This window comes from Leucoraja erinacea, chromosome 13 (genome assembly GCF_028641065.1).
Source record: "Leucoraja erinacea ecotype New England chromosome 13, Leri_hhj_1, whole genome shotgun sequence".
Lineage (NCBI taxonomy): Eukaryota > Metazoa > Chordata > Chondrichthyes > Rajiformes > Rajidae > Leucoraja > Leucoraja erinaceus.
Genome location: NC_073389.1, coordinates 39,640,255 through 39,655,421, shown reverse-complemented (window position 1 = coordinate 39,655,421; position 15,167 = coordinate 39,640,255). Strand labels below are relative to the sequence as shown.

The following is a 15,167-nucleotide window of genomic DNA, read 5'->3' as shown; positions in this document are numbered from 1 at the left end:
ATTTTTTTGTCATCAGCAAACTTGCTCACCAACCCATCTAGCTTTATGTCTAGTTCGTTTATATATATCACAAACCTTTTCCTTGATAATAGAGGACGTAGAATGGAGATACCAGGCAAAAGAATGCAAAGTAACGAGAGGAGAAACATTTTTCTGCAGAAAGTGGTTAGAATCTGGTGGGTTGTCAGAAGCTATCATAATGTTTAGTTAAGGCATATTAAATTATGCCTTTCAAGAGCAAACTCGATAAACTTCAACTTGTTGAGATTCTGGTTATATATAGGAAATTGCACCCAAAACTGGGGGAAGCAGCCAACATAATCAAGGACTTTTTTCAACCCCAGTCAATCCTTCTTCTCCTCTCCTGTAGGGAAAAGCACACTAAAGCTTGAAAGCACATATCACATATTCACGGACAGCTTTTCCCCTGCTATTATCAGACTACTGAATGGTTCTCTCGTGAACTAGGGTGTAGTCCTGATCTTATAACCTATCTCATTTTGGCCCTTGCACTTCTTTTAATCTGCACTTTTTCTGTAACTGTAACTCTATAATACAGTCAAGCTATATTCTGCACTCTGGTATTTTTCTCTTTGTACATTCGTTATCCTTGTGTATATTCTTCAACTGAATAGCACGCACAGAGTTTTTCACTGTGGGTCGATACATGCGATAATATTAACCCAATATCAAATGCGGTTGAATTGTTGGTTGAATAGCTGAGGTTACTGCTAAACTAAACTTTGGTATAATCAAAACCATAGGAGGGTAAGGCAGATGAATTTGGCCCATGGATTGTATAGAAAAATGGCTGAGAGAGGATCAGGACTGGCAATTTAATGTTCTTTATGTAGACTAAGTTGAGAGTTGAGATCATTCAGTGAGGTTTATGAGAAACAATCCAGGACATCATCAGAGCAGTGAACATCCAGGAACTTGAAGCAGTTTATTTTGTCCACTTCCATCCCACCGATGAAATCAGCCTTCATTGTTAAATACGCTCTTCCTAATGTTACAAACAAATGTTGGACTGTTTATTCCTGTGTGGATTTTATTGGGTATATTATTGAAAACTGTTGAGAAATCTAACACTTTGCATTTTCTACACTAAGAAAATATCTACTTCTCTGTATTTGATGTCACCTCTAAAATATTTAACTGCACCTCTATTGTAGAGTTTGAATAGCTTTCAGGAAAACAAAATGAAAACAAATTTTAATGAGTGAATTTTTGTCATCCACTTTAGTCAGGAGGCAGACAACATCTGTGGAGGGAATGCATAGGTGACGTTTTGGGTCGGGACTCGTCTTCAGACTGATTGTTGTCGGTCAGGACCTCAAAGGTAGTAATCTCTGGATTACTTCCCGTGCTAGTGAGAGCAGAAATAGAAGGATAAGCCAAATTAATGCCTGGCTGAGGAGCTGGTGCAGGGGATAAGGATTCAGGCTCAATGTTCCAGGGGACAGATAATACAGTAGTTAAACTGGAAGCAGTGCAAAGAAGATTTAGGAGTATTGGCCAGGCGCAGGCAAGTGGGACTCATTTGGTTAGGCAACTTGGTCGGCATGGATGGTTTGAGCCAAAGCCAGTTGATTCACATGGTCTATATGGGCTTTCCTTTTAATTGCACTCACAAAGAGCAGAATATGACATTGGTGCTCTATGTTGCAGTATTTATTTCCTTATTCAAATATTGCTGTGGGTATTTAACGCAGTTGGCTCTTTCAATTTGAATATGTTGCAGGCTTCATGGGATAGAGTGAGGCCCAGTCACTGCAGATGGCTGCACTCTTGTAAAGAACTAATGAATGTGCTAATTGAAATAAATCAATGTTTGTTATTAATCTGCCTTTGAGGAGCAAGGAGTGAATAGGCATCTTGAATTTTATGTTTGAACATGACAATCACCATGGTAAATACTTTACCCTTTAATGTTTTCATTATTACATACAATTTATCATGGCTTTGCTTGTATTTGCATTGTTCTTTTGCTGATAATCATGGTTTTTATGCGTCATTTACAGCAGATGAGGGGATGCATGGCAGATGCAGTATAATGTGGATAAATGTGAGGTTATCCACTTTGGTGGCAAAAACAGGAAAGTAGACTATTATCTGAATGGTGGCCGATTAGGAAAAGGGGAGATGCAGCGAGATCTGGGTGTCATGGTACACCAGTCATTGAAAGTAGGCATGCAGGTGCAGCAGGCAGTGAAGAAAGCGAATGCTATGCTAGCATTCATAGCAAAAGGATTTGAGCATAGGAGCAGGGAGATTCTACTGCAGTTGTACAGGGTCTTGGTGAGACCACACCTGGAGTATTGCGTACAGTTTTGGTCTCCTAATCTGAGGAAAGACATTCTTGCCTTAGAGGGAGTACAGAGAAGATTCACCAGACTGATTCCTGGGATGTCAGTACTTTCATATGAAGAAAGAATGGTGAGACTCGGCTTGTACTTGCTAGAATTTAGAAGATTGAGGGGGGATCTTATAGAAACCTACAAAATTCTTAAGGGGTTGGACAGGCTAGATACAGGAAGATTGTTCCCGATGTTAGGGAAGTCCAGAACAAGGGGTCACAGTTTGAGGATGAGGGGGAAGCCTTTTAGGACCGAGATGAGAAAAACATTTTTCACACAGAGAGTGGTGAATCTCTGGAATTCTCTACCACAGAAGGTAGTTGAGGCCAGTTCATTGGCTATATTTAAGAGGGAGTTAGATGTGGCTAAGGGGATCAGGGGGTATGGAGAGAAGGCAGGTACGGGATACTGAGTTGAATGATCAGCCATGATCATATTGAATGGCGGTGCAGGCTCGAAGGGCCTACTCCTGCACCTATTTTCTATGTTTCTATAAGGCTGATTGAAATTGCACAAACATCACACAAAACTGAAAGCTTTCTAATCTGCTTTCCGGCAATATAAATATCTCAATATAAAGAAAGAGAGTATATGGCCATAGTATTGGAATGTTAAACATGAATTCCTGATTAAATTCAAATCTTTACACATTGTACATCTTGATCACTAAAGTCATTGTAAGCAGGAATTCCTGATGTGCAGTAGAAGTGCACATGAGACATTGTTTTAATAAGTGTTTCATTTTAAATGTTATATAAGTGTTCTTTCTCTATCATTGATTTGAAGCCTCAAAACCTTAAATCGAATGATGAGCCAGCAAAGTGCTGTTTTCAGAGTGCTATCCCAGTGATAGGACTGCACATCTCAAGGCAGTGGCTGAAGAATATTTTTGTGTGAAAATCTCAGCTTCATTACTTTGTGATTGTACTAAATAATACTGAATGCTATCAGCTTTGGAATTAAAGTTCAATGAGTTTGTGCATAGACCTGAACATTCAACAATAGATCTCAATTGAGGAACTCGAACCTTTTGGACATTATGTTACGTACCTAATTTGCGGATTTACTGGTTGATCACTTTATGTTTGGCATGTTGAAGCCATACCATGGAATCTATTTTCCTGTTGTTAAGCTTGCTCATTTTTCTATTTCTGCCTTTACAGCTTACAGCCAACAAGCATCATCCCAGCAACCGGCTCCACAATTTCAAGCTTTCAATCAGCAAGCATCCCAAGCTCCTGCCCCTGGATTCTCCACTCAAGCCCAGCAAGTGCCATCACAGCCTCCCCAGCAGTTCCAAGCAGGTTCCTTCACACCACAGAATTATACAACGCAAGCTTCTCAGCCAGCTAATTACACCATGCCTCCAGGCTCCCAGCCTGGTATAGCTCCAAATCAACCAGGGAGTTACCAGCCAAGGCCAGGATTCACATCTTCCCCAGGTAGCAACGTGACTCCACCACCATCGGGATCAAATCCGTATGCACGTAATCGTCCCGCATTTGCTCAAGGGTACACCCAGCCGGGGCCAGGGTATCGATAAACTGCTGCAGTTGTTCAGAAAGCTGCAAGCAAACCTATTGTCTGAGGTAATCATTTCCATCCATCGCACACCAGGTGCAAACCATTTATTGATTTGGAAACAATTTATAATCTAAAGCTGTGCAAGCCTTCTAGTAACTTCTGAATAATGGATTTTGTTTGCTGAGGAAAGAGACCAAATAGATTTGTTTTCTTATTTTCTGCTTTCAAATTTATCAGCATCATAGCGTAAAATTCTTTTCTTGAGACACTACTTAAACGTGTTGTGATTTTGATCTTGTAGATTGCCTTGGCAAAAGAACAGTAAGTAATAAAATGATAGTTTGTAAGTAGGCCACAAATGCGATTCATTTTTATTGTTAAATGATTAACAAATGTACTAATTGAAGTAAAATTCAAAGTAATATGTACAAAATTAATATTCTCTTGCAAAACTAAATAAAATGATTTAAATCAATAATTGGTTATATTGCAGTCTATTTCTTGTCTGGTCTATAACTTTCCTGTAGTTTGGTTTTAACGTACATTGGATAATTTGTTCATTTTCTTAATTCAAGGCAGAGATAATCATGAGGTTTAGTAACACATATTCGTGCATCTAACTATCTGCACTGCTGCTGGGCTATTCATAAATCTTAGTGCTGAAGCATTGTCCCACTTAAGAGATAAACCAGACGCACTGCATCTGTCCTCAGCTTTATGGCAGGTTAAGCTGGAGTAATAATTCTGACTCTAGATTAATGATGACTGTGTTGCTTCTTTGTAATAAATAGATGAGATTGTTACCAATGTATTGGCAGATCAGCAATATAGGCATTTATTTTGTGCCTGGCCATATCTCTCCATATACATATAAGATGCTTCACGGATGTTTGACTGAAGTCAAACAAGAAGATACCCATACTGACATCCAGTACAATATTGATAAGTGATCTAGTCCTGGCAGTGCCACTGAATGGATGAGACGGTAAACTATGGATCTGTTTGATACATGCAGGGAAGGTAAAAGATACTACGGTACAATTTTGGAGAATTGTTTGTTGCACTGTACTGGCTAATATGTATTCTTAAATTCACGCAACAACTAGATAATCTGTTTTAATAATCATGCTGCCGATTATGGGAGCTTTCGATGTACAAATTGGCTGCTATGCTTCCAGCAACAAAGACTACAATTCAGGAGTTTCCAAACGACTTTTTAAGTTACGAAAAGCATCCTAATAAAGAAGGAATCAGTATTTTTCAAAGATAAAGCAATTATAGTGCAGTGTCTATAAAATTGTGAACTTTTTCATTAATTTCACATATTTGCTAAAGTTGCCTTTTGAATTAGATTCCAGCAAGAATGGATTATATGTGTGCATGTTTATTCAGTCATAACACTATCAGGTAATAAGTTTCACGTTAAATTTTACATTTCAATTATATTTTATTCTCAAGAGTATGACAGCATTAATGACTGCTGCAAGCAGCCTTGCAAAATTTATCAAAAACTCTGCATATGTAAGGCTGCTGACAATCTAAATACAAACTGCAGCCATCATTTCACAAATAAATTTGTTACTAACAATGTCACATGGGGGAAAAAAAACTATATATTAGTATGCATTACTTAACCTATAGTATTCATTTGTGATTGGAATATGAGGCAAAACCCACCACAAATCTTGAATAAATTGCAAGGCCAACAAAGCTAAATGTCTGAGCATTTGTTAATGTTTGGCACCTGAACACCAGTTATGTGGAGAGTTGGTTACAAATTTGTCTGTGCTTTTAGCAATTTGGAGCAGAGGTTGACAATGAACCTTTTTATATGGATTCTTAGAAATGGTGCTTGAGTTTTTTTTTAAGTTGTGGTAATTGAGTATTTTGAAGATTATGTTTGTCTGCTAGTTTGCAATAATGGGGATTCTGTTGGGACCTGGATAAATGCTTTACAACTCTGTTCTACAAAAGCTTGATTAGATACCTCTTAGACGGGCTGGTCGGACAATCTAAAGCTGGCAATTTTAGACTTTTGGTGCTAGATCTTTCCCCCAGTCTACCACAATGAACAGCCATTTGTTATTAACTTTTAAACAGGCATATAGATTTTATGTAGTCTGGTGTTTCCATTAAGTTCTTAGAATACTTGCTACACTGTTTAAAAAATAATGAAACACTTTTGTGATGTGCATGAACAGATGAGCAAACATCTCTTTAAGGAAAGGAGATAAATGTTGATAATTAAGGATTTGGATTTGGATGCATCCAAACATCTGGCAGCTAAGCATCACTGCATGTGCTGAGACATTTGATTGGCGATGTCAACTCACCAGTATGAGCATACTCAGATGTTTGGTGCTGAGCATCTTTGTGAGCTATGCGGGTAATTCAGCCTTAAGCATGTAAAAAATGTGCTCGAGCAAAGCTGCTTACAATGTAAATGCTAATTGCAGACATCTTTAAAAAAAAACTATAGCAATGCCCCTCTCCATTTGTCATAAGAATACAAGGGAATAAAGTATCTGAAACTACTGAAAGAAAACCCGCAAGAGAAACAGTAGTAAGCATCATTAAGTGGATGTGTGTATGTTTGTTAGCCTACAATTTCTGCGAGCACTATTGTAATTGGATGGTTCCAGGGGGTTATTTGTGGATGTACATTCTGGTATGCTCACCATAATGTGGATATATATATACATGCATTACCAAAAAAAAATTACAAATTGGATGTGCAAAACATATCCTGGTTGTAAATGTTTTGTTCAGTACTGAATAGAATAAGGTGGTAATCAGCTTAACGAGCAGAAACAAGGCATGTTCCCACACGTGCCTGCTTTCAATACATCTTTTGAACAATGCAACACATCAACTACATAATTATTTGGGTACATTTGGTACAGGAATCGTCTGCTCTTCAGGGTACACAATGAGAGTAATTTTTCCATTCCATTCCTGAAGCTCACTTGTTACAATACATCTAAATTAAAAAAAACTTCTCCAACAATTTGTGAATAGAACTTACAATTTATGTTCTGTTTTTAAATACATTCCTGATAAATAACATTTAAACAATTATATTCAGAACTGATGGTATAGGGAGCCAGCTTCCCGATATCAAAGATTGTGTTTTCAAAGAAATATTAGGGGGTTTGTTCTGATAAATAAAGCAAACTGAAGGACGTATTGACTAAGTAGCCTGTTAGTTTAAGATTCCAAAATCCTGGGCAGTGCTACAGTTTATTTACAGCACTATGTGCCAATAGTGAGCACTGATTTATTTTAATATATTTAGAAGTTTGTATCACTTTTCCAATGGCCACAACTACTTTGAAAGTAGCACATATTTATATCATCTGGCCTTTTTTAATAAGTGAAAGCTGGTTAGAAAATTGCTTCAATATCTTGTTGATGTCCCTCTTTACTGCCCATCTGTGTGGTTATTTACTTGAAAGGCATTTTGGTGTGGAATAACTTCAATTATGTGCCTTGGAATGGGTACAGTTCACTTTGTACCACATTATTTAAGCGTTTTAATGCGGCTTAAAAATAACACTCCATAAATCACATGGTCTATTTGAATCTTACATTGAATACAAGGAACCATATCAATACAATATAACAACTCAGTTCCTTTGGTCTTTCCTTTTTCTTGATTGCTTGTGTAGCAGTTGATTCACCATTGCCCAGGTATGGCTATGCCACATTCATACCAATGGACGTAGTGGATGTGTGTTTGCCCACCTATTGTGCCAAACATAACTGGCTCCTGGCGAACACTTCGATAAAAACCTAAGGATTGAAAGATTAACAAGTGCCTCAGTAACACGAGTTTAAATGGCAATGAACATTAGGACTGATATTTCCTTCTCAATGTAGCAACGTAGCATGCAACACATAGCCTGTTGCATACCATTCGCAGCAGAATGTATTGTGAAACAACATGTATTCAGGGCGTAATTTTACACAGAAGGTTAAATATAGTATTGATCTGGGGCTCCTTAAATACAGTTTCTGTATCCAGTTGGTGAGTGCTGCAAATTGGAAAATATATTGAAGCATTTCCAAATTCATTTTTCCTAAATGATACAGAACACAGAAACCCCAGAAGAAAAATAAACATGCAAAGCATTAATTATAACACTCAATCCTTCTATAAGAATTTGCCAAAAAATATTAAGCTAATATTGTGTTTCTAGTCAAACTACCCTGTCCAGGTCCTGGATGTTGTGCAGACATGCTGGCAGTTTTGCATGCAACTGCTAGCATTTCATCACAGACATGGGAAGTTTATGATTGTCACCCTTGATCTGCAAATGTGACTGTTCAAAACTAGCAAACAGCAGTTCCCCTGCACGTTCCCAACTGCACCTCAATGTTGGACTCCTCAATTCGCATTAGGCAGGAAATGGTGTTGAGTAGACTGATGGGACTGAAGGCTGATGAATCCCCAGGGCCTGATGGCCTACATCCCAGGGTACTTAAGGAAGTGACTCTAGAAATTGTGGATGCATTGGTGATCATTTTCCAATGTTCTATAGATTCAGGATCAGTTCCTGTGGATTGGAGGGTAGCTAATGTTATCTCACTTTTTAAGAAAGGCAGGAGAGAAAAAAAACGGAATTATAGACCAGTTAGCCTGATATCGGTGGTGGGGAAGATGCTGGAGTCAATTATAAAAGATGAAGAGTAGGGATAAACGAGACCCTTTCAGAATGGCAGGATGTGACTAGTGGGGTACCGTAAGGCTCAGTGCTGGGACCGCAGCTATTTACAATATACATTAATGATTTAGACGACGGGATTTAAAGTAACATTAGCGAATTTGCAGATGACACAAAGCTGGGTAGCAGCGTGAACTGTGAAGGGGATGATATGAGAATGTAGGGTGACTTGGACAGGTTGGGTGAGTGGAAAAATGCATGGCAGATGCAGTTTAATGTGGTTAAATGTGAGGTTATCCACTTTGGTGGCAAAAATAGGAAGGCAAATTATTATCTGAATTGTGTAGTTGGGATAAGGAGAAGTACAACGAGATCTGGGGGTCCTTGTTCATCAGTCACTGAAAATAAGCATGCAGGTACAGCAGGAAATGAAGAAAGCAAATGGCATGTTGGTCTTCATAACAAGAAGAGTTGAGTATAGGAGCAAAGAGGTCCTTCTGCAGTTGTACAGGGTCCTAGTGAGACCACACCTGGAGTGTGGTGTGCAGTTTTTTTCTCCAAATTTGAGGAAGAATATTTTTGCTATTGAGGGAGTGCAGCGTAGGTTCGCGAGGTTAATTCCTGGGATGATAGGACTCATATGTTGATAGAATGGTGTGGCTGGGCTTGTATACTCAAATTTAGAATGATGAGAGGGGATCTTGTTGAAACATATAAGATTAAGGGTTTGAAAAGGCTAGAGGCAGGAAACATGTTTATGATATTGGGGGAGTCCAGAACCAGGGGCCACAGCTTAATTATAAGGGGTATGCCATTTAGAACGGAGATGAGGAAAAACCTTTTCACACAGAGGGTTGTGAATCTGGAATTCTCTGCCTCAGAAGTCAGTAGAGGCCAATTTTCTGGATGCTTTCAAGAGAGAGTTAGATAGAGCTCTTAAAGATGGTGGAGTCAGGGGATATAGCGAGAATACAGGAACAGGGCACTGATTGTGGCTGATCAGCCATGATCATTTTGAATGGCGATGCTGGCTGAAAGGGCCGAATGGCCTACTACTGCACCTATTGTCTATTGAATCTACCATCCAACCTCTAAACTGCAGCAATTCCTTAGCATTTATGAGCGTCAACCGACTTAAAATGCCTGGACCATTGATTTCAATATATGAAAATGGCTGCACGGGATAAAGTAACTTTTTGATATTTTAAATTATTTCTTGTTAATTTGAATGTTTTTGAAAAAGTTTTTGTTATTCACATTATAAAACATAGAAAATAGATGCAAGAGTAGGCCATTCGACCCTTCGAGCCTGCACCGCCATTCAATATGATCATGGCTGATCATCCAACTCAGAAACACATGCATCCACATATACCTACCGAATTGGGTACAAAGACATAGATCTACCTCTTGCAAAGCTCATCTCTGGCTTTGTGCCACACAAAGTCAATGTGTTCAGGCACCCTTCCCTCCCTGCCACAAGCTCAGTCAGCCAGGACTTACGAAAGGAATATCTGACAGCACAGTTTCCAATCTGGCAGCATTTACAAAGCCAAAAAATAGGGAGAGAGTATTCATAAAACAACCTATCATTTTTCCCCAAGGAATATTTTAATTTTGAATATAGTAATGTTGGATGCTGCAGTAGTGGGTGTATATATAGGTTTGAAGTCTCTTCTCTTCCCTTTGAGTAGAACAGTAGCATCTCTTGCAGAGTTCATATCAAATGAAGGGTATATGCACTGCTTCAGCCTGACTAATACTGAAAGTGGTCATTGCCATAACAGCGTTTTCCTTTCTGTTAGATGGTCATGGAGCACAATTTTGAACAAGAGCATAACATTAGGTGACTATAATTACAAAGAATAAGCTCACCTTGTCTGATTGGCAGCTGTTCAGGTTGGAGATGTTCTCCTGTTCTACCATCCAAGAAAGAGTCCACAAACTGACAATGATCTTCCCCATGTCCTGATAGATCTCCTATGTTATAGAAAGTGCCTATTTTTTTTTAAGAAGAAAGAATAGTATTTGATTAAATATTACAGCTGTGTTTTTTGCATCATTAAACTCAACATGAAGCTGTATAATGTATCTATTTCGGTGCAGAATTGGGAAAACACAAATTAAAAAAATTGGAATCACCTCCCCTCAATCTGATGTAAATTGGACATATGGTTCACATTGATCATTATGTGAATTCCACTCAAGTACATTTAGTTTTCATAACATTAAAAACCTAGAAACAATAAACTCTACTGGAAAACAGTTCCATAAATAATGTGATCTGATTTATAACGTGGAAAGTTTGTACCATGTGCAAACACAGTTCTCCATTGCTGTGGTCTCACACACAGTATGCTTCCCAAATGGTCATTATGCTCAGCTATTCAGCTGGATGATGGAACTGGAATAATAAGAAACTGATTACACTTTCGGGTGAGGAAATTGACTAACATTTAGCCAAACAAGCCTAACTAGCCAAACAATGAGTGCACGAGATTTTCTGTTTCATTTACCAAACCATCAGCAGAAGAAATGTTATTTCCATGAATAGTAGCTCTGAGTTTATAGCATTGCATGTGGCATCCAGCCATTGAGCCTTGTTTCCTATTCATCCAATCCCAAATTACTCGTAAAGTGCAGGTGGATCTTTGCACAATATCTTCTGGACGCGTTTTCGTATTGGACACAGTTATACCTTGTGATATTACCAAAATCTCCTTGAACTGTTCAACAGACTTAATGTGGAGATTATTGTCGACTTCAGGCAGACCAGAGGAGGCAGTCATACCGCCATCCATATCAACGGGACTGAGGTGGAGCGCGTCTCCAGCTATAAATTCCTCGGAGTGCATATCTCGGAGGACTTGTCCTGGTCCCTCAACACCTCCAAGCTGATCAAAAAGGCACAGCAGCGCCTTTACTTCCTTAGGAGGCTCAAGAAAGCCCACCTGTCCCCCCAGATCCTGACCAACTTTTACCGCTGTACCATAGAGAGTATCCTGACCACCTGCTTCACGGTATGGTACAGCAGCTGCACTGCTGCGGACAGGAAAGCACTACAACGGGTGGTGAAAACCGCGCAGCACATCATCGGTGCCCCGCTCCCTGCCATGGATGCCCTCCACCGAAAACGGTGTCTGAGACGGGCTGGGAAGATCATCAAAGACCCCTCACACCCCAACCATGGACTGTTTGCCCTCCTCCCATCAGGGAGGCGGTACAGGAGCCTCAGGTCACGTACCAGCAGGATGAGGAAAAGCTTCTATAACAACACAATCACACTGCTGAACTCGGAGTCCCGACGATAGACTTCTCTGGTCCCTCCGTCCCCCTTTGTTTAATCATTCTGTATTTCCTGATTATTCTGTATCTTCTCTCTTTCTATTTTTTTTCTTGTTTTTTCTCTTTATGTACAACTACTACGGTCTGACGCAAAACTGCATTTCGTTGTACTGATACTTGTATTTGTGCGATGACATTAAAGTTGATTGAATTGACTTATCTGAGAATGGTTGTTAAAAGAAGATAAAGCATCGATACATAGAATTCATAACGGTGGCTTAAAACACTTGCTCTGGCAAAGTTACACTTTTTCTTAGAGTATGTCTGTTAACTTGACCTGAAAATAGTTGTCACTCTTGTGATTGTTAAGGATCAATAGCATAAATGACTGAGTAAGTGGAATCTGTAGGCCAGGCTTTGGTGCTTGTAAATTTTGTTGATGGTGACACCATCTATCTACTTTCAAATGCAAAACTTGACCAGTGATTTTGGTAGCTCCAGTTTGGTCGCCCAACTTCCTGGTACTCAGCATGAACCTTGAAACCACCAAAAATGGTGACAATGGTGAATCATATCCATGTGCTGAAATGAAGATTTCAATATGTCTGTCAGCCACACCCTTTTATTCTCTCCTACATATTTTAATGTGCGGACTGACGGTTGAGATGCTTCATTATGGTTTGTTGTTCCTATGACATTCATTACAGGGCAGCTGGTAGTGTTGCTGCCTCACAGCGCCAGAGATCCAAGTTCGATCATGACCTCGGGTACTGTCTGTGCGGAGTTTCCACCTTCTCCTTGTGACCTCATGGGTTTCCTCCGAGTGTTCCTGTTTCCTCCCACATCCAAAAGGCGTGCAGGTTTGCAGGTTGATTGGGCTCTGTAAATTGCCTCTATTGCGAAAGGAATAAGGAAGTGGGATAACATAGACCTAGTGTGAACAGGTGATCGATGGTTGGTGTGGACTCAATGGGTTTCCATGCTGTATCTCTGAGCAATAATCTAAAATATGGAACAGCATTGATAGCTGTCTGGTGCTGTCCCTCAGAATGCCGATTTGTTATGTCGCTCTTGGTTCTACCTTCTGAACACTCATAAATATGCACACGTTTGCGCTTTTAAAAAATGGACACTTTCTCAAGTCTCACACAATTGTGTTGCTTGCTGATCTGTGGGAGGGCTGGGTGAATGGTAGGATGTGGGGCTTAGGAGCTTCGGTCATTTTCACTAAATATCGTTTTTGTTCTGCTCTTTATGCCTCAAAGTATTAAATTCCAATTTACCTTGCCATGACGGTATCCTAAATTGAAATTAATTTCTTGCCAGCAAATAAATAGATTTTAGGCAAATAACGTTTTCTAGGTGTGTATTTTCATTTTCACAGCTGAAATGCTAGTACATGAAATACAGAAATAAAATTGCACCTTGGCAAAGGGGTAGAACCATCATGGCCAATTTCATCTGAAACTGCTGAATGAACATGCCAATGTTACAGATTTATTCTTGGTTCCAACATAGTAACTTTTTCCAACCAGTAATCCAATAACTGATTACATTGCTGCTAGGAGGTATTGGGTATATATTTTTAGTTTAAAAAAAAAAAGAACATACCTGAGAGGGAGTTACTGAGGTAAATCTTGTATCTCAAAGAATTACACAGAACAATGCCAACAAATTTCCTGTAACGTGTCCGTTTAACAAATCGCTTCCCTTGACATTCTGAATATGAATCGAATTTGAATTTGTACTGAGTCCAGATCGCATCTTTCCCTATTAAATAAAGCAAAAACCATCAGAATAAAAATTGTGCTGTATTCTTTAAATAGTTCAACATGTGGAATTATTAATCACTTGCTATGGTCTGCGGTCTATTTGCACAACCGATTATAAGGAATGCTCCAGCTCAAAATCTTCAGCAATAAACTCAGTTATAATACTTTTCTCCCACATAACTAATGACCATCCCTAAATAATCTACCTGTAGGTTGCTAAGACATTCCTACAGCCTCTATCAAATGTTACTTCTTGTGCAGGTGCTAGGATGCATAATTGTAGAGAAATTTTAATTTCACAGTTTTTCTCTTTCTGGGCTCCCCTTTCCCACATTATGTAAAAAGTTGTTAAATGCAGCTGTCAAAACTTAAACCAGCTGTGGACTCTGAAAACACATTAAGCTGATGTTTTAAGAATCATAAAAAAAAATTTTTTTAACTCGTCTCTAAACCCAGACCAATAATAATCATTATTATACATTTTTGCCCCAAACAACAACTTTATTAAGATGGTCCTTTAACATTAGTTTCTAATGTTAAAAAAATTGCGACAGACATAAATGTAAGTGAACGTTAATATTATGTTCACCAAAAGTATGAGGTTTAAGCTACAATTTATGTAGACACACAGGTTGGAGGGTTCAAAATGGTGGCTCATGGCTCATTAAATGGTTGCCTTGCGAAAATTTACTACTCTCAATTGTCCCATGTTACTTCCTTTTTAAAAAACCCCATCAGTTTAGTACAATCTGGCCTTTCCATTACAAATCCTAAATCAACCTTGTTAATGACGATCATTGCTGCCCACAGAATGTTTCCAATAATTTCCCACCACCCATGTCATACAACCATGTTAGACCTATAATTACTTGGCCTGTCCATTATTTAAACAAAAATACCATATGTGTAATCTTCCAGTTGTCCTGGACTGTGCCTGTAGCCAGATGGTTGGAAAATGATAGTCAGGGCATGCACTGTTTCTTCATTTGCTTTCAACAAGAACAAATGGCTCATTTTATCCAAGCTCTGGCAATTCATCACTTTTAAAGTAACCACATTATATTCTCTAATCCTTTTAAACATTTGTCGTAGTTCACACTCTTCCCACTTATGTAATTGTCTGTATTATCCCTATCTTCTGTGATGACAGAATCAAAGCATTCTTTTTGAGCTCTGTATATGACTTTTGACATCATGTTCTCCCCATGGATATTCTCAAGGGGAGGGAGAGAAACCAGAAGTTGTTGCGCATGTTGGTGCTAATGACATATGGAGGAAAATGGATGAGGTTCTACGAAGTGAATACAGAGAGTTAGACAAAAGATTAAAAAGCAAGACCTCCAGGGAAGTGATCTCCGGATTACTCATGGTGCCATGCGGTGGTGAGGGGGGGGGGGGGGGGGGGGGGGGGGTTTCCATGCGGTGGTGAGGGGGGGGGGGGGGGGGGGGGGTGGGGGTTGGGGGTGTGGGGGGGGGGGGGGGGGGGGGGGGGGGGGGGGGGGGGGTGGTGGGGGGGGGGGGGGGGGGGGGGGGGGGGGGTTCCAATGCAGGAATGAGGCAGG

The 15,167-nt window shown here is 39.5% G+C and overlaps 2 protein-coding genes across 9 annotated transcripts in view; one reads left to right on the top strand and one right to left on the bottom strand.

Moving 5' to 3' along the window:
• tfg (trafficking from ER to golgi regulator) overlaps positions 1-4,362 on the top strand; it is an 83,389-nt gene extending 79,027 nt beyond the window's left edge. For all 3 annotated transcript variants that reach the window (XM_055644990.1, XM_055644988.1, XM_055644989.1), the window contains one exon: positions 3,524-4,362. In XM_055644990.1, coding sequence (XP_055500965.1) covers positions 3,524-3,903 — 380 coding nt within the window. In that variant the 3' untranslated portion in view covers positions 3,904-4,362. The remainder of the gene's footprint in view (positions 1-3,523) is intronic.
• Positions 4,363-5,252: 890 nt separating this feature from the next.
• LOC129702901 (mucin-2) overlaps positions 5,253-15,167 on the bottom strand; it is a 239,405-nt gene continuing 229,490 nt past the window's right edge. For all 6 annotated transcript variants that reach the window (XM_055644987.1, XM_055644983.1, XM_055644980.1 and 3 more), the window contains 3 exons: positions 13,445-13,603; positions 10,424-10,546; positions 5,253-7,676 (listed from right to left, as the gene is read on the bottom strand). In XM_055644987.1, the coding sequence (XP_055500962.1) occupies positions 7,561-7,676; positions 10,424-10,546; positions 13,445-13,603 (398 nt within the window). In that variant the 3' untranslated portion in view covers positions 5,253-7,560. The remainder of the gene's footprint in view (positions 7,677-10,423; positions 10,547-13,444; positions 13,604-15,167) is intronic.